The sequence below is a fragment of the Notolabrus celidotus genome, chromosome 1 (assembly GCF_009762535.1).
Source record: "Notolabrus celidotus isolate fNotCel1 chromosome 1, fNotCel1.pri, whole genome shotgun sequence".
NCBI classification, from domain to species: Eukaryota; Metazoa; Chordata; class Actinopteri; order Labriformes; family Labridae; genus Notolabrus; species Notolabrus celidotus.
The window spans coordinates 22,706,782-22,729,013 of NC_048272.1; the positions used below are offsets into that span (position 1 = coordinate 22,706,782).

General features: G+C 40.5%; 1 protein-coding gene across 1 annotated transcript in view; it reads left to right on the plus strand.

Moving 5' to 3' along the window:
- Positions 1–22,232, plus strand: part of slmapa (sarcolemma associated protein a) — an 86,499-nt gene that overhangs the window by 52,576 nt on the left and 11,691 nt on the right. The window contains 23 exon segments of the mRNA XM_034695588.1: positions 189–284; positions 2,255–2,326; positions 2,414–2,554; positions 2,650–2,787; positions 2,989–3,016; positions 3,019–3,156; positions 4,311–4,337; positions 4,340–4,360; positions 6,373–6,516; positions 10,133–10,198; positions 12,668–12,727; positions 14,272–14,346; positions 15,134–15,214; positions 15,534–15,593; positions 16,184–16,309; positions 16,521–16,595; positions 17,495–17,595; positions 17,884–18,044; positions 18,046–18,086; positions 18,191–18,308; positions 20,501–20,569; positions 20,571–20,670; positions 20,783–20,917. Coding sequence (XP_034551479.1) covers positions 189–284; positions 2,255–2,326; positions 2,414–2,554; positions 2,650–2,787; positions 2,989–3,016; positions 3,019–3,156; positions 4,311–4,337; positions 4,340–4,360; positions 6,373–6,516; positions 10,133–10,198; positions 12,668–12,727; positions 14,272–14,346; positions 15,134–15,214; positions 15,534–15,593; positions 16,184–16,309; positions 16,521–16,595; positions 17,495–17,595; positions 17,884–18,044; positions 18,046–18,086; positions 18,191–18,308; positions 20,501–20,569; positions 20,571–20,670; positions 20,783–20,917 — 2,073 coding nt within the window.

The following is a 22,232-nucleotide window of genomic DNA, read 5'->3' on the forward strand; positions in this document are numbered from 1 at the left end:
CTCTCTGTGGAACTACATTGAAACTGCTCTGACATATTTTAAATGTGGACTTCTCAGGAGCTGTGTAGCTTCAAATCAGCATTTTAGAATAAAGGCTAATCGTTGCTCACTTCTGTTTTTCTGTGTTACTAAAAACTCCCCCTCTTCTCTCCTGAATCCTCCCCTCTCCCTCCCTCTCTCTCCGCCAGGAGGCCTTACACAGAGAGCAGATGTTGGAGCAGAAGCTAGCCACCCTGCAGCGTCTGTTAGCCAACACCCAAGAGGCCTCAGAGAGCAGCTGGCAGGTGGGAAACACGTCACCGTACTTTAACCTTTACAGAGAGACACATACTGATGTAAAACTGATGCCTTCTGCTGCACCTGTGTGCATGGTGCTGTTTGTGCAATGTTACTTTTACTTTCACTATCACGTAATTTGATGATCAGCATGTACAACCACGTTATAATCTCTGTTCCGGCTCACAAGACACGACAAAAAGGAGGGAAATGCACGGTCAACGAAACAATGCAAAATGTTGTCTTGAAAGAACGTGCCATTTAGTCAAACTGCATAAGGATTAGGAGGTGTATGAGTCAGTAAATATAAACTACAGGGACAGCTGAATGAAACCATGATGCAACGGGAAGCATCTTGAGAAGGATTACAGAGAGAGGGGGTCGGCTGCTGGTTCTTAAATACACCTGGAAGACTCACTTGGTGCTCCCAGGTGCAGCGAAACCCGTCAACGAGTGATCTGCAAGGAGACAAACACAGAATCAGAAGCGGGAGAGCTGTACATCACATTACTTTTTTTACTTAAAACGTGGCTGGCTAGCTGGATACTAAATCTTCTTTTGTTGCAGCTTCTTCATTTCCCCTTTTTTTTTTTAATTATCTATTTTTTAAAGACAGTTATCGTCAACAGTGCTAGACTACATGTAACTAATATTAAATAAGTTATATTTACGAGGGGAAAAAATCTATGAAGGTTGTATGCTGATTCCCTGTGCCACTGCACTCCTGCTTAAATACCTGCATCTCTAGAAGAAGGGAGAGAGCAAGTGATGCACTGATGTGTCTAATCCGGTCGGTCGGTCCTGTGCACTCTGTGAACGTTTCCTCGGTGAGATCATAAACATTAATGACAGTTCCTCCAGGATTGTACCGCATACTGACGGCGCTTTGTGAGAACGCTACGTCAGATCTCTACTCTGCTTACTTTTTTTTACTTACCTTGTTCTACTTCCGTCCCTTTTCTTTTAAGGCACTGTGTTTGCATTTAACCCTCATACACTGTTTTTTCTACACGTTGGTTTTATATAATAATAATTTAAAATGAAATAAAATTGATTAGAAAATTATTTGATAAATATTAGAAAAATCTAATAATAGAAAAAAATAAAGATGATAATAATAATAATAATAATAATAATAATAATAATAATAGTAATAATAATAATAATAGTAATAAAAAAACATCATCATAATATAAAAAACAATAATGATTAAATAATATGAAAAACAATGTAAATAAAAATATTTGCTATAATATTAACAGAATCATAATAATAATAAAAATGTAATTCGAATTAAAATGATAGTAACAATAATAGTAATCTTTATTTGTAAAGAACTTTTCAAAAAGGGTTACAAAGTGCTTCACAAATAGAAACTAAAAGACAATAAAAACAGAAATGTGAGTGAGACAAATGAAATCAAATAAAGCATTGTGGAAGAATAAAAACAACAAAAGATAAAAGATTAAAATAATCTGAAGATTAAAATAAAATATTTAAAAATATGAAATAAAATTATAAAGTCCTGCCAGTGTTCAACCAAATAACGAAGAAAAACCTCTTGATTAAAACAATGGGTTTGTTAATTATGTAATTTAATTTTTCTGTCACTCATATTTTTACTATAAATTTGAAGCAATCTGGCATGAATATTTCAGGATTAATGAGATAGTTTTGTATTCCTGCTCCCACCTCTGTCATTTGATGTGTTCATTACACTTCAACCTAACTACGTTCCAACCCCCCCTGAAAAAGACACTTCATCTATACATATATAAAACGAATGTATCTGTACATTTCAGATTGAAGCAGTCATTAAGTCGGGAATTGTGTCGTAGAGCTCACAATAATGCTTCACAAAGTCCTGTGATGTCATTTCGATCATGCACATTTCCAACTCTAGATGAGAGATTTTATCAACCCCCCTCTTTTTTCGCTGTTTGTCCGTGCATCCAGTAAACTGAGTGTTTCTCCTCCAGCTCTGATTGATGAAGACCGTCTGCTCTCCAGACTGGAGGTGATGGGCAGTCAGCTACAGGCTTACTCTAAGGTACAGTTCTTTAAAAATCTAACAAATTCTTCTGATGCAAACATGTAAAACTAGACTCAAATGTTTAATCCTTTTCTCTTCCAACAGTCCTCGACGGAGGAAGGGATCCGTAAGGAGCTCCTGGCTCTTCAGGAAGACAAACACAACTACGAGACGACGGCGAAGGAGTCTCTGAGGAGAGTCCTGCAGGAGAAGATTGAGGTGGTCAGGAAGCTGTCGGAGGTGGAGGTAAGCCACTCATGAGTATCATGCTACAATCGTTACAGTTCTGAAACATCGAGCTTTTGAACCCTGAATGATTTATGGTTTTTATTTCCCTGCAGCGCTCCCTCAGTAACACGGAGGATGAGTGCACACACCTGAAGGAGATGTCAGAGAGAGGCCAGGAGGAGCTGAGGGAGCTCGCCAACAAGTACAACGCCGCCGTCAACGAGATCAAAGAGCTCACCGACAAAATAAAGGTACGGCACAGACACTGAGGAACTTCCTGTAATGGTACTTCTGCACGCTTTATTGTTATGTTAGTAAAAGTTTTATTCTATCACTTCTATGCTCTCCTGTTCTTCCTTGTCTCTCTTTTCTTTTCTCTTTTATTCCTTGCGATTTAAATCTCTCCCCTCCTCTCTAAACTCTTTATTTGTCTCCTCCTCCTCTTCCTCCAGGCGGCAGAGGGCCGGCAGGAGGAGCTGACCCGCGGGGGGCGGCGGAAAAGAGGGAGTTGGAGCTGCGGATCGAGGAGATGGAGGAGAAGGAGCAGGTTCTCCAGGCTCGCATCGAAGCTCTGCAGGCCGACAACGACTTCACCAACGAGAGGCTCGCCGCCCTGCAGGGTGAGCACGCACGAACACATGTTTACACACTGGGGATGTAACGATACGCTTCACGATGCTGAGAGGAGACTACCTCAAGAAAATATTATGAAGCTCTTCTTTGCATTGATTGGAGAGGAAAAAACGCCTTTCCTCTCCATGTTTCCTCGTGGTTGAAGGATGTTCTGCGTCGCTGAGTGTGTGACGTAATGCAACATACCGCGACGTGACATGACGTGTAGGGAAATGAATCATTAAGAAGAATCAATAACATTTAAGGTGTACAATTCTGATGAAATTTATCTATTAGAACCGGTTTAAGTCGGATCCGGTTTTCGATTCCCAACCCTAGTCTTACACGCCTCGGTTGCTTTGCTGCTTGACGACAAACATGTTTATATTTCAAAGAGATGCTAAAGAGTAAATTAAAACAGTATAAACGTCCCAGAGGAGGCATAAGCTCTTATATTGTTGAGCTGTTGCCTGTACGTCTCTCTCTCTCACTCAGGAGTGCAGACTCTACTCTTGACAAATGCATGAAGAGTAGAGGGAGAAAGAAATCGTTAGACTAGTTTGATACCAGATGGCAATGTCATATTAATAAAAAAGCTGAAAGCTTTTGCAAATCTCCTCCGACAGGCCGCCCAGATTTCATCTATGTAAGGGAAACACTGGCGGTGCTTCCTTAACTGCAAAGCCTCCACCATGCTGGCTGCCAAGACTCCTTTGTGCTGTCTGTTATTCTGACGGTCAGGAGCGCCATCTGCTGTTCAAAAAGGTTTTGCGATACATTTTTCATCTCACTAATTTCAGTCGGCTCTTATATCTTACGATTTTAACAGTGTTCGGTGGTACCGTTACATCCCTAGTATACCACTTACACACTTACACACATTACACACATACAGAGACACACACACACACACACACACACACACACACACACACACACACACACACACACACACACACACACTCCTTCACTAACCCTTAATAATAAGCTCCTACACGTCTCCCTGCATGCCTTCCCCTTTAATCTCCCTGGTCAACACAAAGTAACCAAAGCAACCTTTGGCCGGGTCAGAACATGTCTTTGACCAAGGAGGTGGCTCCGCTGGGACTTCCTTTCAGTCAACGCTTCTCTCTGCTGTTGTTGTTGTTGTTGTTATTTACAGTGCGGTTAGAACAGCTACAAGAGAAAAGCATAAAGAGAACAACAGCCTGGGTGAGTCTAACCTCTCTGCTCCGCTCTGGGACGCTCGTCCTCTTCTCCTTTCTCCTCCGCCGCCATTTAACTTCACCTCCTCATCCTGCACTAATGATGCATGACAACTTCCTGCATGACGTCCACATGCTCGCTGCTCTCTGTGTCCATCTGTCTGTCACAGTGGAAGTCTGGCTCTTCTTCTTCTTCTTCTTCTTCTGTTCACGTCTTATGTATGGTAGCTCAAATTTCCAGCCTTCAGGTGTCCTCTGGTAGCGTAACGGCACGTCTGATACTGAATATTAGAGTTTTCTGTTTTCTACTGGAGAATCCACAAGACATTGACAGCTTAAAAATGTAAAAGGAGTAGGTTACTTAACATGGAACAAAAAACATAAACAAGGACAGTTTGATATCATGCAAAGAGCTAATAATGTAGCTCTCTGTCTACAAATGATACCCACATTCATGTATTTTAGATTTAAAGCCTCTATAAAGAGTTTTAGCAGGTTATAATATTATCATAATATTTATTTATCTTTATCTAAGGAATAAAACTTACACATGCACAGGACAATCTCGGCAAAGACAAGGTATCACTTTGTCCACAAGGGGCTCCAAAACAACACAAACAGAAGTTTCCTCACAGGAGCTTTGAAGTTTTTTTATAACAGCATATTTTCCAGGATTTTAAAAGCATGTAGTTTACATAAATGCTTTATATAGTCACCAATCAAACCAAAGCTAACTGTGGCTGACAAAACTGCAAGCTAGCTGGAAGACAGGGAAAAAAACAAGACTCAAAGGCTAGTCGAGCCTCCACTGACTCAACCTACTTATCTTAAAGAGACCGTGACATCCACTCCAACAACTTTATTCTAAAAGTGTCACAAAACCACATATTTGAAAATGATGTTGGATTCCAAACTAAAAAAACAATACAACAAGACAGACCGGGTAAAAAGAACGGACTCCAAAGCTAGTCGAGCCTCCACTGATCCACCCACTTGTCTTAAAGAGACAGTGACTCGAAACCTCTTCTTTAAAAAGGATCTGAAAGAGCCGATGAACAACCAAATCCAATAACAATTTTTTTCAATGCTTTACAATATTATTTCTCAATCAACATACAGTAAATAAACAGTCATTAATAATCAGTAACACAACTTTGCCTCATACACTAAATTTGAGTCTCAAAAGCAGCAAAATAAAACTAGCAGGTCCTAAAAACGTAAACAAATCAAAGATTAGGAAACGTTTAATATTTTAAAGACGAGGAATCCTTTGAAGGTCTCTAAAAGGCAAACAGCTTCCTTTTAAAGAGTTCTTTCAAAATAAAAGTCTAATTCAAGTAAACTTTGATGATAAAAGTGTTCGTTTAGAGACCACTGACTCAGCTGACATAATGTTTTAGAGTCTCGTAGCCCTGACAGCAAAGAAGTATAAGGCAGATGTAGAGGATCTTAAAAGAGAGCCCTACGTGTAGCAGAGTGCACCCTTAAATCAATAGATATGAAGACGTGTGAGGCGTGTTAGTGGGCTTAAATGCTTAAACACGGAAAAGTTTCAATATTAAAATTAATGTAATGTTAAAACAAAGCGTCATAAATAACGTTTTTGTGAGGGGAAGTCTTCTTTAGTTAATAAATGTCATGTGACTTCAACTCTCACTGCTCGGTCTTGAACTGACGGGCCAGTTTGTGTGGAGGTGTCAGACAGGACATGCTGGCTCTCTGTGGACTCTGATTTGGGGGATTCTGTGTAATCTGGGTCGTTTCCATGGTCACCCAACTGTCCACTGCTTTGTTTTTTCTTCTCCTGGGGAAAAAGAGCTGTTGGTCACTGATGACTTCTGGTGATTTGAATGAAACACTGATCATGAATGTTGGAGGTGACTGTCTCACTGCTCACTGAGCCACAGCACACACACACTGAAGGAACCTGCCGTCATCTGGACTTCTGTTCTCCACATGTGTTGGCTGCTTAAGTCTCCACAAAACGGTGTGTACATATCTGATCTGGTCACATGACAGATGTCGACATTATCTCCCACGGACCGCTAGAGGAGCCCGTGGAGGACAAAGAGAGCCCGCAGACACCTGAGAACCAGGAGGAAGAGGAGGATGAGGACACAGACACCGATGATGGTGCAGTTGGTCCAGATGAAGATGCTGATGGTAGCTAGTCTCATTACTTTAACTTAGATTACGCACTGTTTGTTTGTGGCAGCTTTGCAGACAACTTATATACAATAATCTTTTAGACATGATTAAAAAAACTCAAACTTAATCAATAAAATCAAATACAAAATTAAGACTTTAGAAGGAAATATTTCCAGTTTAGGTTTCATTCATTCCTAATTTTCCAGCTGACTATTCATCTTCATAACTTTTTCTTCAATCATCAAACGTTCAGTTCTGGCTTGAACCATTTCCTCATTTGGTAGTTGTAACCACTATGGCATTAGATGCGACTCAGTTTCTGCAGACATCAGAGGCTTTCAGAGTAAACCGTTTGCGTTGATTAAAGTTAAAAATTAGATTAATCGCTTTATTACTTATTGAAAGAAGAACCTTGGTGCTTGTGGTTTGGTCTGAGTGCGCAGATGTCCGGTAGTCTCGAGGAGCCAATTTGAATGCACTTGGCGAGCTCTGAAGTTGTCACACGTCAATATAAGGTTACTGTACCTCAATTGTGAAGTGCTTACGAGATAGAATAAAAACCATGTCTGAATGGGCATCGAGGATATCAAGTTATTCAGCAAAATTAAGCTTGAAGAAAGGAGGGATGAGGCATGTTTCCAACTCTCAGAGGAGTCCCACAGTCAAAGGCCTTGTCCTCATGTGTGAGAATAATTTTGAGAACAGTTCTTCTCTGCGTTTTCGCCTCCTGTCCGCCACGGTGGAGATTTTTAAAAACTCAGGTTTGTCTGTACTTGTGGGGACAGAAGAGACAGAGGTTTTGGGGAACACTTACATTACATCAACTTGCTAGTGGCAGTTTTTGTACGTAAGTATCGAGCATGCCTTGAGATGGTAGGCCACCAGTTTGTCCGTTCTGGACTGTTAAGTATAATTGCAGGATTTTGAGGAAACCTAGCTTTAAGTCATTATTCCCCGGTGAGGAGTAAATAAATATATCAGGCTCAATAGATTTTAATCACCACTCCACATAAAGTTTAAATAACACTGTTTACATTGCTTCTCAATCCAGAAGACGCTCAATAAGAAAGCAAACATAGCGTTAGACTGTTAGACAGCCTGATCACACATTATCGCCACCTACTGGTCTGGCATGTTTGTGTAGCATTTTCAACCATTTCAGACAGATTTTTTTCAAACAGAGAGAAAAAAAGGCAAGTAATCAAAGTATCTATACGTTTGAATCTAAAAACCTTTGGCATGGAACAGTATTTATTTTCCTTCAAAAGTGCAGCACTTGCAGGAACCCTCAGCACTGTTACTGTCTTTGTTTGTGGAACAATGACATGAGACTTTGAATTCCTCTTTGATTCAGAATAAAAATTAAATCAGCTTTAAAAAGATTTAAAATGACCATTTAAACACCTAATTCCGAATGAAAATGACCATTCTGAATTAAACTTAAATCTGAAGTAAGTGGCTGGTTTATTCTGATTTAAATCCGAATTGAATAATTCCTCGATCATGTATACGTTCATTCCCCTTTAAATTAATTCTGGTCGTTCTGGGCATGTTCGTTCCCTTGTCCTGTTGTGATGATGCACATATTCCAGGATGCCCGCCCAAAGCAAGCGTTGGACTCGAGCCGAGACTATTTATTAATAGGAGCCTTAGAAGAAATGGATATCATGAAAAGAGTTGATGGACGGAAGCATAAAATGTGGACCTTTTAAAGCTGTAGCGTCAAAGTTAATCGAAGGACTTGTCACTTGTGTGGTATTGCATGAATTGCATGAATTGAATAAAGACGATTAAACGTGTTTTCCATGTAAACCTCAAACCACGAAGGAGAATACTTTAATTCCAATTATTTAATTCTGAATAATGTATTCCAAATTAAAAAACATCATGTAACTGTGACCAATTATGGATTGGAGTCTTCAGCTGCTTTCACACATGACCTGGACATTACAGAATAATTTAAGGATGTTCAGACCCTGATATTTTAAGGAAACTTGCCGTTCACACATGCACTGAAGAGCACAGATTTAATGGCTTTGGGTTAGGGTCTCACAACTTGAGATAATTGGTTTGGTTTAGGTGAGGGAGAGCAGCTGGTTAGAGCATGCAGGAGGAGGAGGAGGTTTCTGTGTTTATATCGCTGAGGTGAGCGGTGAAGAGTATAAAGCACAGAAACTCCACCTACTTACTTGCGATGAATGTTCTCACATCGACTTCTTGTGCACATCTCATCGGGAGGTTTCAGAAAAAATTTGCTCAAAGTCGGGGTGAGCAGATTAAGCCGTACGCGTTCACACATGCAGCCTACCTTAATAATTCAGAAGTACAGAGCATGTGTGAAAGCAGCCTGATTGTGTCCATCTGTGGATTGGCTCAGGACTTTAGTTGTTAGTTATCTTGTGGACGTTTTACTAAGAGGCTGGAGGGAAAAGAAAGAAAGAAAGAAAGAGTTTGCATTCACGAAATATCCAAAACTTTGGAGCATGTATGAACGAGGCTATTGAAATGATAAAGCTGGATTTATTCAGGACATCGCGTGGTCTTGGTTGAACCCCTGAGTTAATCAGTTCCACATTTTGTTGGTTAGAAAGTATGTCTTCTGTCCACCTGTCCACTTCCTGTCTGTGGTTCGTCTCCAGGCCTGCTGTATTATACCGTGGCTTTGATTTCTTTGCCTGTTTGCTTATGAAGCATCCTTTTTCTTTGTGTAGTTTTCAGTCTTCTTGTAACCCAGTAGTCCTGTCATGCTTTCCTCCTGCTTGATTCGGTTTCTCAGTCATGGCGTCTGTCTGTAGCTCTTTATCTCATCCTCTCTAACACGTTTCCAAATCAGATATTTTCGTTATCAAGGATTGGTTCTGCTTAATGATCCATAAAGTCAAATTTTGACTCCTCTCCTTCAAGAAACATATGAATGTCGCAATAGTCAAGAGTGATGAAATGCTTAAACAATTTGATACAGCCTCTGGATAATTTAAAACCTCAGAATAGAGCATTACTGTTTTTTTTCCTGCAGCACTTTGATGCATTAAGAGGGAAATAATCTGTGGAAACATCAGACTTTATGCACCTTTAATTAATAATGGTTAAAAATATGATAATTTTATATTTTACCAACAAAAATCAGCAAAACAACATTTTCAGCTTCATTTTGATTCAAATTAGGGGTCGACCTTGACTGATTATCGGTGCCGATATTCAGCATTCTGGCAATTATCTGTATCAGGGTTTTATTTTATCCATTACGGATCAGATTAATTGATTACAGAGGGTGCAAATGTGGCTCCACGTCCAGTGAGTCTTCCAACCTGGGTCTGTTTTCACTCAAAACTCTGTGGTTGGTAAATTTAGATTTTTAGTTTTACCGTTAATGCACATCGGTTCCAAATATCGGTCTCATGATCGACTGATTATCTGTATCGGTATCGCCCCTGAAAAACTGATATCAACGACCCTTAAATCAAACATCAGAGTTTTTACACCTCTGTACTGTTTGGTCCTGTCCTTCAATATCATCAGATTCAAACTTTTGTGGTGTTGATAAGCAGAATCAATCGATCAGTAAAGCTTTCAGATGAAAACACCTTTCTGACGTCCTCGTAGTAATGTCAGTGCTCTGTGTTTCTATCAGACAACTGTCACGTAAACAACAGCGGAGGAGACTCGACTAGAATCCAACAGTTGATTGAGTGTCCGCGTGAGTACAAACATCCTGCTGCAGCTTCTTTAGCACACACACACTCGCACACGCACGCACACGCTTGCACGCACACGCACGCACACGCACACGCACGAACGCACGAACGCACGCACGCACGCAGACACACACACACACACACACACACACACACACACCACACACACACACCACACACACGCAATGCCTATGGTCGAAGGAGGATGAAAACAAGCAGCGAATATAAGACTGTTTAAAAATGTTAGATCGTAACGACGGGACGGTAAGTTTGGATTTCTGACTTTTTTTACGCTGAATTTTGACATTTTTAACTCTTCTCATGAAACACTTAAGGGTAAGCCAACAACACAACAACACATTTATTTATAATTCCTAACATCTGTTTTGCGAACTGGTGGCAATTTGCTTCCATTGTGCTTGATGGAGCAGGTAAACAGGTGTCTAAAACTTGATTCACTTTTAATTAAAGAACATTTTAACTCAAAGTTACGTCCATTTAAAACAGCACTTAACAAATAGGACAGACAGACAGACGTCAAAGAGACTTCAAGGGAATTCAATGAGGGAAGCTTTGTAAACACAGATGCTCTCTGTTTGTCTCAGCAGTGCTAGTTTCTTGTAGATGGACAGAGGTGGCGAGATGGGTTGTGTCAGTCAGTTATGAGGAGGCAAGGTTATTGAGGGCTTTGTAGGTGGATTGAACATGAAACTGTCTTCATTCAGCTCTGCTTCTCTGAGCTCTGCGGGTCACACACCTTTAAAAATAAACTAATGTCACATCTTTGAACCCTGCTGCTATCATCACCACCGCTCATGGTTGAAGTTTCTTGTAGAGATCGCTAAGTTTCTCTCACCTGCTCTGCTCCTTGATCATATTGATGGACACGATCCAAGATGAAGATGACTCAGCATGCTAACGGAAGCTAACCTTTTAGCTACATTGTTTGAAGCTAACGGTTTACCTCACCTTACGGTCTATGGTGTCAACAAGCAGAAGCTAAATGTGTCTGAACTAGGGATATACATTTTAGGTATTTTCCGTGATCGATTTTTGGAAATGTTAATGATCAATTATCGATTAATCAATAAAATAAAATATAAATGTACATATTATACTTATGTAGAAAAACAAGGCCAAATACGCTGAGCGGTCTCCGCTGTGCGCAACACTTTAACGCTGATTAATATCGAAACATGCGTTAAACTCAAAACACCTCCCTGATAGATGAGTGTAATATGAGACCCCACGTTGTCTGTTCCACATGACGGAAAACTGAAAAACAAAATGTGTGTTTCGAGAATGCCTTAACAATCAATGATTAATTATGGTGCATCACTAGGTCGAACTCTTCTCCGACAAGGACAATTGATCAGTTTGCCTCTGGTGTTTGCTCATATTAGTAAAAGTTATAACGGTAGTCAAGGGGTTTTGACCAATCAGAATGAAGCATCTTCCACAACAAGAAGATCAAAGAGAGACGTAATAAGTGAAGATAAAAGCTGTATAAAACCTCTCCTTTCTCTGACGGAGCTTCTTCTTTCTCCTGACACATCACAAAGAAAACATCCGATCTCACTGCTCGCAGTTTGCATGAGACAGTGAATGAATGATGCTGAAGTTGGTTGTTTTGTAGTGAACTGGCCCTTTTGAATAAACTGATGTTTGTAAAGTTAGTCTCATAGTTGAGTCTTGGGTTTAACTTGTTCTCTGATGATCTGAGCAACATGTTTTGGTTGCGTGTGTCTCCAGCTTCTGACCCATCACTCTTCGTTCTTCTAAAGCTGTTTTTTTTAGTTGCATGCTGCCTCTGAAGTCTCTCTCAGGGTTAGTTTTCTGACCTCCTGCTCTCTCTCTCCTCTTCTGTTCCTTTCTTCTTCTTCTTGTTTAGTTAAAGGCTTACCGTGAACTGAAGCATCATCTCTTGTCTTGAATGCTCACACCGACGATGCTTACCGAACATCAGCTGATGTTGAAACATCATCACTTCTGTTTATTTGTTGTTTGCTGCAGCGGCATTTTGCATCAGCTCCTACTCGTGCTGTAGTTAAAAGTAGAATCAGGAGAGGATAGACGTTGAGGTGCAAAGAGTTAAGAGGGTCTTAAAAGTTCCTGCACAGATGTACAAGTGAGGAAACTTAGGAATAGTCTCTTTTCACACGTTTACAGTCTCTTCATTCTTTTTAAGGTGGTTTTAACTTTTCCCGTTACATAAAAAAACTTTCTTTTAATGCACAGATTTGATTAATGAACCCAAACCCTGTTATTTGTGCAGCTTTGGAAACCAGGCTCAGTGATAAGTCCACTCGTCTCTGTCAATGCAACAATCAGCAGTCATACAGCCAGTGTTTTGTTGGTTTTTGGACATCAGGACATTGTTTATTGATTCAGATCCAAGTTTCTCTGTTTTCTTCAAAGTTTTAAAAGACTATTTTCACTGATGTCCTCTGTTTGTCTTTTTCCTCCTGCAGCCGTCAAACAGCTGAAAGAGAGCGTCAGTTCTTCCATCCACAAACTGGCCAACTTTGACGGTGAGAGCTCGACTTATCAACTTAAAAATATCATGAAAAACATGATTATCTATATGAAGCCCAAAACGGATAACTACTACTCAACCTAGTCCCTTCACTGGCTCCCTTTAACTTCTAGAATTGATTTTAAGATTTTATTGTTGACTTTTGAAGAAGCTCTGGTCTTGCACCCCAAATACATTTCTGATCTACTCACCCCATTCGTGCCCGGTCCTATCCCGAGGTACTCAGCCAAGGCTGGCCCTTTTCTATAATCCGATCCAATCCACTTTATTTATATAGCACAATTAAAAAAAACAATCAAGTTTAGCAAAGTGCTGCACAGTGAGGTAAAATAAGTAAAAACACACAGAACATAAAACGCTGTCAGAGAGTAAAATGGAATAAAGTAAAAGAATCATGAAAAAACAAAAAAACACTTAAAAAGAATAAAAACACTGTAAGAGCAAATAAAAATCCAATAAAAGAACAGACAGAGACAGACACAACTCTCACGCTGGGTTAAAAGCCAAGGAGTAAAAATGTGTTTGAAGACGGGATTTAAAAGTCAGTAATGTTGGGGACAATCTAACATGGGAGGGTAGCTCGTTCCACAGTTTGGGGGCCACTGCCGAGAAGGCACGGCCACCCCTGGTTTTCAGCCTGGTCTTAGGGACCACAAGAAGCTGCTGTTCTGTAGACCTCAAAGACCTCGCGGGAGTGTAGCTTCGCAGGAGGTGGCTGATGTACTGTGGGGCAAATCCATTTAAAGATTTAAAAACAAATAATAAAATCTTAAAATGAATCCTAAAATGAACAGGGAGCCAGTGGAGGGAGGCTAGGGTGGGGGAAATGTGCTCTCGCCTATGGGTGCCAGTTAAAAGCCGAGCAGCAGCATTCTGAACTCGCTGAAGGCATGCCAGGGAGGCCTGGTTAATGCGACAGAACCAAGACCCTCTGGAACAACCTCCCAAAGGAGATCAGAGATTTATCCTCTTTTAAAAACACATTTCAAACGATGTGCTTTAACTAGAGATGTCACCTGAGCGTGTTTTAATCCAGAGGTTTTATTCTTCATTAGTCAGTAACCCTGGCAGGATTTTATAGTTTAATATTACATGTTTATTTCAATTTTATACCACTAATTTTTGATTGTTGTCTGTTTTCCATCTTGTTGTTTTTATTATTTTTTAGGCAGGATTTGATTTTGATTTTTTAATATTTTATTTCAGATTTGTTTTATCCTTTTATCTTTTATTTGTTGTTTTATTATTTTTAGACATGTTTATAGTTTTATTTTTATTTTTTATATATATTATATATAGTTTTGTTTATTGTTTGATCTTTTATCTGTTGTTGTTTTTTTTAATCGCCCAACTCTGATTTATTTCCTTTTATTTGTCTTCTCCACATTTCTCTTTTATTGTCTTTTAGTTTCTTTCTTATTCTTTAATCACTTTGTTACCCTGTTTTAAAAAGTACTATAGATAAGAAAATATTATTAATTTCATTACTACTAATTATAATTAAAGCTGAATATTGAGCTCTTATATTTGTGTTTGCAGAAGTGATGGACGCTCACTTAGAGAACAACCAGCTGCCAGAAGACGACATCCTGGCAAGCCCGGACCGACTCAAAGGTAGAGGATGTTACGCTGTTCGTTCTCTCTCTCTCTCTCTCTCTCCTCTCTCTCTCTCTCTCTCTCTCTCTCTCTTCTTTCTCTCTTCTCTCTCTTTCTCTCTCTTTCTCTCTCTCTCTCTGTCTTACCTGCAGACACTACTCATCACTTATCATCAGAGATCATTTACTGGTTTATTTACAGCAGAAGGCGATCTTTTATGGCGACAAAAGGAGACAAATGGTCGGTAATGTCCTTAGTCGAGCTGCCGCCTCGACCGATTCAGCCACGACGTTAGAGAATACTGACGTCAAAGTAGACATCCCTGATGTGAACAGTCTCAAAAGTTACCGCTACACCATTCGATTTTGGTCCCAAAATTCATCGTTGTTTTAAATGCACGCATTGAAATATCTGGAAACTTATGATAGCTTATGTATCTGGTTGTTATCTTGTTTATGAGACATATTTTTGTTGCTTTTTAGATGAGTTTCTGTGCAGTTGTTCTCACAAAAGGCCAAACTGCTGACAAAGAGACTGATAGTGTTTTAAACACTGACCTTTGACCCCTGCCTTTGTCGTACTGAGAGGCCAAATTTTTGTCTATATCCTGTGCGGACGAACCATGCTCAGGCTTTTAGAGGACATACACACTCTCTCTCATACACACACCTTGTGTGTGTGTGTGTGTGTGTGTGTGTGTGTGTGTGTGTGTGTGTGGTGTGTGTGTGTGTGTGTGTGTGTGGTGTGTGGTGTGTGTGTGTGTGTGTGGGTGTGTGTGTGTGTGTGTGGTGGTGTGTGTTCACAGGGAATCAGATGGATGCCAAAGAGTCGGACATGTCAGACACGCTGAGTCCCAGCAAAGACCGCAGCAGTGACGACACCTCAGGTCAGTCAAACTCACACACAAGTTACTTTTAAAGGTTTTTATCTTTTGGTTCAACTCCTCCCAACATTTTAAATATCTAGACTGTATTCATTTATCGTAAAAGTCATAAACTGTGATCTGAAGAACATATTTAGACTTAAAAACGTCATTTGTATTCCTCAGAAACATTTTGAAAGTTGCTCTGGGGTACATTTTCTCATCTTTCTGCTTAAATAAGACTTCATTTAGTTACTTTTGTTGTCTTTCATGTTAAAAAAAATCCTCAAATTAAAAGAGAAAAACGCTCATAAAACACCTCTAAATGTGTTTTGTGTTTCAGACGGAAACATGGACGACCAGGAGCTGAATGAACCGCAGAACAGAGTCGCTCTGCTCAAAGGTAACCTCCTCAGCAGATCTCTGATCCAGAAATACATCCAGCTCTCCGCTAGTGGGAGCTGTTTGGCAATGTTAGTGTTTATAAGTCTTCTTAAGGGCCTGTAATGTAGTTTAATGTTTGACACGAGTATAACAAGCTTGCCGAGTTCTTTCCTTAAAAAGTGACAAACTGTGTGTGTGTGTGTGTGATCATTTTAATTTTAGTTTAGTTTATTTAATTTTATTGTTTCATTTAATATTTTGTTTATTTTATTATTGTTTATTTTTTATTTAGTTTGGTTTATTTTATGTTATTGTTTATTTTTGTTTTTTCATTTTTTGTTTTTTATTTTATTTGTTTTTATTTATTTTAATTTTTTACATTTTAATTTTGATTATTTTAATTGAATTTGAGTTTAATCTAATGTTTTTACTTATTTTAATTTGTTTTATTTTTATTTTGTTTTATTTTTTTTTATTTAATTTTGTGTTAATTTATTTATTCATTTAATTAATATTTATTTTATTTTTCAACCATTGAGATGTTTAAAGATCCTGAGGTCTCTCAAAGTCTGTGTATGTGATCTGTGTGTGTGATCTGTGTGTGTGCAGCTGAGTTGCATCGGGCCGGTCTAGAGCCTGGAGACACGGAGCAGGTCATCCACCATCTCCACAGGGAGCTCCTGGAGGCCCAGGACTTAGCCAACACCGGCAAGCAGAGGTGTCTGGAGCTACAAGGTAAAGACATGTTCAGTAAAGTCTTCTCTGTGTTACCATCAAAAAACAGGAACCTTCCTAAGTTTGAGAGTGAAAGCATGCTCTGCAAAGTCGTATCACAGAGTATATTTATATTTATATTACTCCTCGAGAACAGGTGCAGCTCTGATGTGACTGAATCTCCCTCAGGAATATTAAAGTGTCTGATCTTGATTTATGTTTCTGTCTGAAGCTCTACTGGAGGACGAGAGGAGGAATAACTCTCAGCAGACTGAGGAGTCAACCAAACAGATCCAGTACCTGCAGAGTAAGAACACACACAACCCTGCACATGAAATATTCATATGTATGCATCTAAAGGTGCATTTCCACCAAGAGTTCTGGGGTCTTTTAGCCCCCACAACTACTTTACCCTGAACTAAAAGGTTCCTGTGCCCCCATTGTTGTCTGTGTTTCGACCGCGGGCTGAAGTCATGGCTAGAAACCATAGAAGCAGACAGGCAGGTATCATTATGAGCAACACAACAGTTAGCCTGTTAGCATGAAAGAGACTCAGCTGCATCCCTCATAAACGTCTTTAGACGATCATTTAATATCTGATGAGGATATTTAGAAATCTTAATAAAAACTAAACTAGTTTGCATTCCCAGGAACTCCCTCTGTGTTTCAACAGCTGTGTAAACTCCACAAACACTGACATGTTCAGCTGAAGGTCTCCAGTTTACAGGGTCACTTTTAAGACCGTAACACAGGGAGAGAGGCATTCGGTGGGCTTAGAGAAGACTACTGTTGCAACCTGCTAAATCAAGAAAATCACAGCTTTTTCTTTTGAAAAGTACACACACATACAAAAAAGATAGAACAAATAAAAACTAATGAAAGAAAGAGAAATCAAGTGAATGACCGATGTGTGTGATGTTATTGTGGACGACGGGCGGAATAAACACCCTGCAGTTAATCTACCAATCAGACACGTTCAGCATTGCAGACCCTGCCCCCCGAAAGTCCCGGAACTTTTGAAAAGTACTACCCCCCTAGCAGGGTTTTTTTTAGGGGGGAGACTATCTACCCCTGAACTAAATTTAGACCCTTGGTCCACCAGTCGAAATGCACGTAGTTCAGGGGTAAAGTTCCTGCGGTTGAAAACGCCTTTAATCCACCTCGCCACCTTATTCATCTCCCGTGTTTCTTCTTGTGTGTTTTTAGCTCAGCTTGGGAAGCTGCAGGCTGACATGGAGGCACTGAGGGAGCAGAGGGAGAGCACTATCTGCACCACCAGAGAGGAGCTCTACTCCGCCCAGGAGGAGGTAACACTCCCACTCTAAACTCCCTCTAATGTCCCACAGTCCCTCTGTAACTTTCTGTGTAATCTTCCTCTGCTGTGACCTGACCTCACTCCCTGTCGCCGCCCTCTGACTCCACATGAGCACTCTGTCCTGTTTCACTGACTCCTCTCACACATCCTTCTTCACCTCCCTATCCCTCTAACTCTCCTCTGGCTCCTTGCAGCTCCTCCTGACTCTCCTCCTACTACTCTGTCCGACTCCTCATAAATCCTCTTCTCTTCCTTCTGTTTCTAACGTTTCTCCTGCCAGATTATCGTCCTGCGGCATGCCATGGAGGCAGCCACAGTGGAGAGGGAGCGAGAGATCACCGCCCTGCAGGCCGACCTGGGTGGCGTACGCTCAGAGCTGGAGCACTGGAGGAACACGGCTGCCAAGTACGAGGAGGAGATCACCCGGCTACAGGAGGCCTTCACAGCAGCAGCAGCAGCAGAGCACGACCAGCCAGCTGCAGGGTGAGCAGGCCGAAGGAGCTCTAGTTAGTACAGAAACTCCTCATATGTGATTTTTAACTCTTAACCCCTCCTCCTTCTCCTCGTCCTCTATCTCTCTCTTTCAGTCGAGTGTTCGACATTGCAGGAGCGGTGTGTGTGTTTGCAGCAGGACTGTGACGGCCTGAGATCTGAACGGAAAGCTCTCACGGACAAACTGCACCGCCTGGAGACGGAGCTCAGCAGGTACAAGATACTTCTTTCAACCCATCAGATGCACAAGAGTTACATTTGCAAAGACGGGGTGAACAAAATCAGGCGACTGAGCTTCATAAGGCTGTCGGAAATCAGTGCCAATTACAGATCTCACACTTCATATCATCACCACTCGATACACACGGCCAAAACACAGAGACTTTAAGCTTTAGGTCTGTTTTGAAGATTCAAATGCTGCACGGACAAAGGACACAAAATCTGTGAGCTGTATCTGTGACAGGTGGAGTAAATGTTGGGTAGATTACCTGCTGACTGTGCCCACTCTGTGTACACTCATCGCTCATGAGCCAGGTCTTCCACAAGCTGCAGCTAGAGCGAGCCAGATATGTTTACCTGTGCAGTTTGTCTTCAACCCTGTTAAAGTCATTCTGAACACAGACTCCAGCCTCACAGTTTTCATAGCTGTAAATTCAGTTTAATACGCAGAGTTTGATCAGTTGTTTAATGCATTGAAAACACCAGAAGAAACCGTTCTCTCCGTCTGTTCCTGTTGTCTCCATCCCAGTGTCACATCGTCATTTTACGTAATATTACAAAAAAGTAAAAGAAATAAAACTCCATCACTACACAGCTCGCTATATTGATCCTCTGCTCCCCATTCTACCAGATAATACATTTTCCTTCCAACTTGTGCCTGTGACTTTGGATGTCTGTATTTTCTTTTATTTTTTATTGTAATTTTTTATTTTATATTTATTGTATTGTATTTTATTTTATTATTTATTGTATTCTTTTGTATATTCATATTTTAAATTTTTGATTTAATTTACATTTTATAAATTATTATTTTTGTTTATTTTATTTTTATTTACTGTTTTATTTGTATTTATTTTTATTTTATTGTTTCAATTCATTTTTTGTTTCCTTTATTCTAATTTTTTTGTTTTATTTTATTATTTTATTTTTAGTTTAGTTTTATTTTGATTTCTAATTGTTTTTATTTCATTTTAGTTTTTATTTCATTTCATTTCATGTTATTTTATTTTAGTAATTTAATTATATATTAATTTATTTTATTTTTGAACATTAAGACATCTAACTTTCCTGATGTCTTTCAAAGTCTCCTGTGAAAGAAAGGTTATGTCTGCTGCAGATGAGTTTGCTTTGCTCTAGCTGTATTTCTAATAAGTCCATCAATAACAAAATCAGAAACTCGTCTACATCATGTGAAGAGGACATGTGCAGTAAACGGTTTTACCCAACCAGGAAGAAACAATCAGAACAAATGTTATCATGCCTAAAAATCCCCCTTCACTTGAACAGATTGATCCCTTCAGGTGACGATAAAGTTACATGGGCGTAACATGCACACACCCATATTATGGCTCTCTCCTCCTCCTCCTGTCTGTTTCTGCTCTCTTACTCTGGACACTTCAGTCACAAAATGCCCGTAGAGACATTCATAAAGAATAAAAGTAGATGTAAAGAAACATGGGTGCTTCAAGATGTAACGTAAATCTGTAAATCTGTGTTTGTTTGACAGTTTAAACCCTCCAGGGTTTGATTCAAAGTAGGCAGCCAAAAAAACCGAAATACCTCCCTGCAGATGTTGAGTTTATCTGCAGCCTTGCAATCATTAGGAGTATGCTGTGTGTGAGGACATTAAAGCAAGACCTTAAAGAGTCCGTCACAGCTTCGATCGAGATGATTAATTCAGGTTAGGGCTGAGGTGGCTGACAGAGCTTCACCGTTCCTCGAGTCCTGCAGATCCAGTTTGGATTCAGCATTAAAAGAAGGACGGAGGAGTAGAGGAAACGTGGCGTCCAGCTGATTCAGTCAGAGCAGGAGGATGAGGCGCCAGCTGACTGATAGCTGACTGAAACAGAGAGAGTCGTCAGCAGGTTCAGTGACTGTAGCTCTCTGGAAAACATCCCTGCACACTCTGAAAACTCAGCAGGATTTTAAAGAGCAGGCGCCACCTGCAGCTTCCTCCCGTCACTATCTCTATACTTGACTGGAGAAGAAGTGCAGATGTCCGCTGCAGCAGGTCACATCTCATCTCTGTTAAATGCTGCAACGACTTGGAAAGAACCTCTAAAAACAGACATCCGAGTCCCAGGCTGTAAAATGTAACAGTAATGAGTTTGAAAGCTGTGTAAATGTAGAAACTGGTGGATTTAATGTTTGCGTGTGTGTTTTTGTTTGTTTCTGTGTGTGTGCAGCACCAGGGAGCAGAGTCAGGTCCTCAGCAGCAGTCTGGAGTCTCTGGAGAAGAGGGAGGAGGTTCTGCAGGAAAACTGGGTTCTCTGGAGAACAACACCTGCAGGATGAGAGCAAGCTGAAGAGCCAGCTGGACCAGGCCCAGGCCCACACACACACACTGCAAAAAGAGGTACACACACATGCACACAGAGACTCACATGATCCCTTCCACTTCTTAAGACGCTCCTTTTCTGATTCTGATAACCTGGAAGTTTACAAAGTGTGTATGTGTTTGTTTGTAGTATGAAGACACACAGTCCCAGCTGCTGGACCTCCGTCAGCGCTACGAGAGAACAGAGAAGGAGAAACTGAACATCCACCAGGAGCTGGAGCAGTGCAGGAGCAACCTGAAGCTGCTGCAGGACAAGACCAGCTCTGTGAGTACACACACATGCACATATGCACATATGCACGCACGCACGCACGCACGCACGCACGCACGCACGCTTGCACACGCACGCACGCACACACACACACACACACACACCACGACACACACACACACACACACACACACACACACACACACACACACACACACACACCTTCTATCAGACCAAAGACATAGGTAATAGGTGTGTTTGAACCTGAGTGTTTGTTTTTGCTCAACTGTAACCTCGTTTTTTCCACAGTTTATCAATTGTTTTATTTTCTTCCTGAAGATTGAAGCAGATTTGATTCTGGACACTTTGCTGTTCTTGGATTTGATAACTCAGAAAGCTCTTCCACTCCCCAGCCTCCATCCTCTCTGTTCTCACACTGATTCTGGAAACCAAAGCTCTGAATTATAAACCGTAGAAAATAAAAGTTTCCTACAGGTTCACACTGATTTAGAAACAACACGCTAAAGGAAGGTCTGCACAGACATGAAACTTGTTGATATAAGCGATGAAACTCCTCCGAGCGTCTCCACCTGTGACATCATCGTCTCTCCTGCCTCCTCATCCTCAGCTGACGTGTTTTAGTTTAGAGAATCAGGGAATGATTGTCATCTTGTGAGGCGGAGCAGCCTCTTCCTCCTCTTCCTCTGTTACCCTCCTCCCTCTCTTCTCTCTCTCCCCTCCTCCTCTTCCTCTTCCGGGTCTTATTCCTTAGATTTTGTCTCTACAGAACTTCACAGGTTAAGAGTCCTGAATGGACAACAGTTTAACATTTCTGAAGACTAATTCCTTTTGTTCAGTTGTTTGAGTTTATTTCACAACACATCAACTTCAGCAGACGTCTGGAGCCATAAACAGGCTTTGAGAAAGTCTCTTAATGGGATAATTAAGACTTCCCGACACCTGGAAACAAACTTTAAAGTGTCAATTTGGTTCAGTTCCTATTTGAGACACGGTGAGTTAGTGCTGCATGATTTAGTGAACTTGTGCGATCGTGATTATAGCGGACAAATTGTGATTGTGATATAAAAAATGATGATGTGAGCCTGCTTGTTCAATCTTTATTTATACAGCACCAAATCCCAACAAATGTTATCCTAAGACTATTTCCAAACAGAGCAGGTCTAGACTGTACTCTATGTTCCATTATTAACAAAGACCCAGCATCAAGACAGGATAAGATCCAGTCCCATCTTACAGACAGGACTCAGTCTGATCTCATCTTAATCCACCATGAGCAGAGCACTTTGCAGCATTTAGCAAGTTACAGTGGCAAGGACAAACTTCCTTTAACAGGCAGAAACCTCCAGCA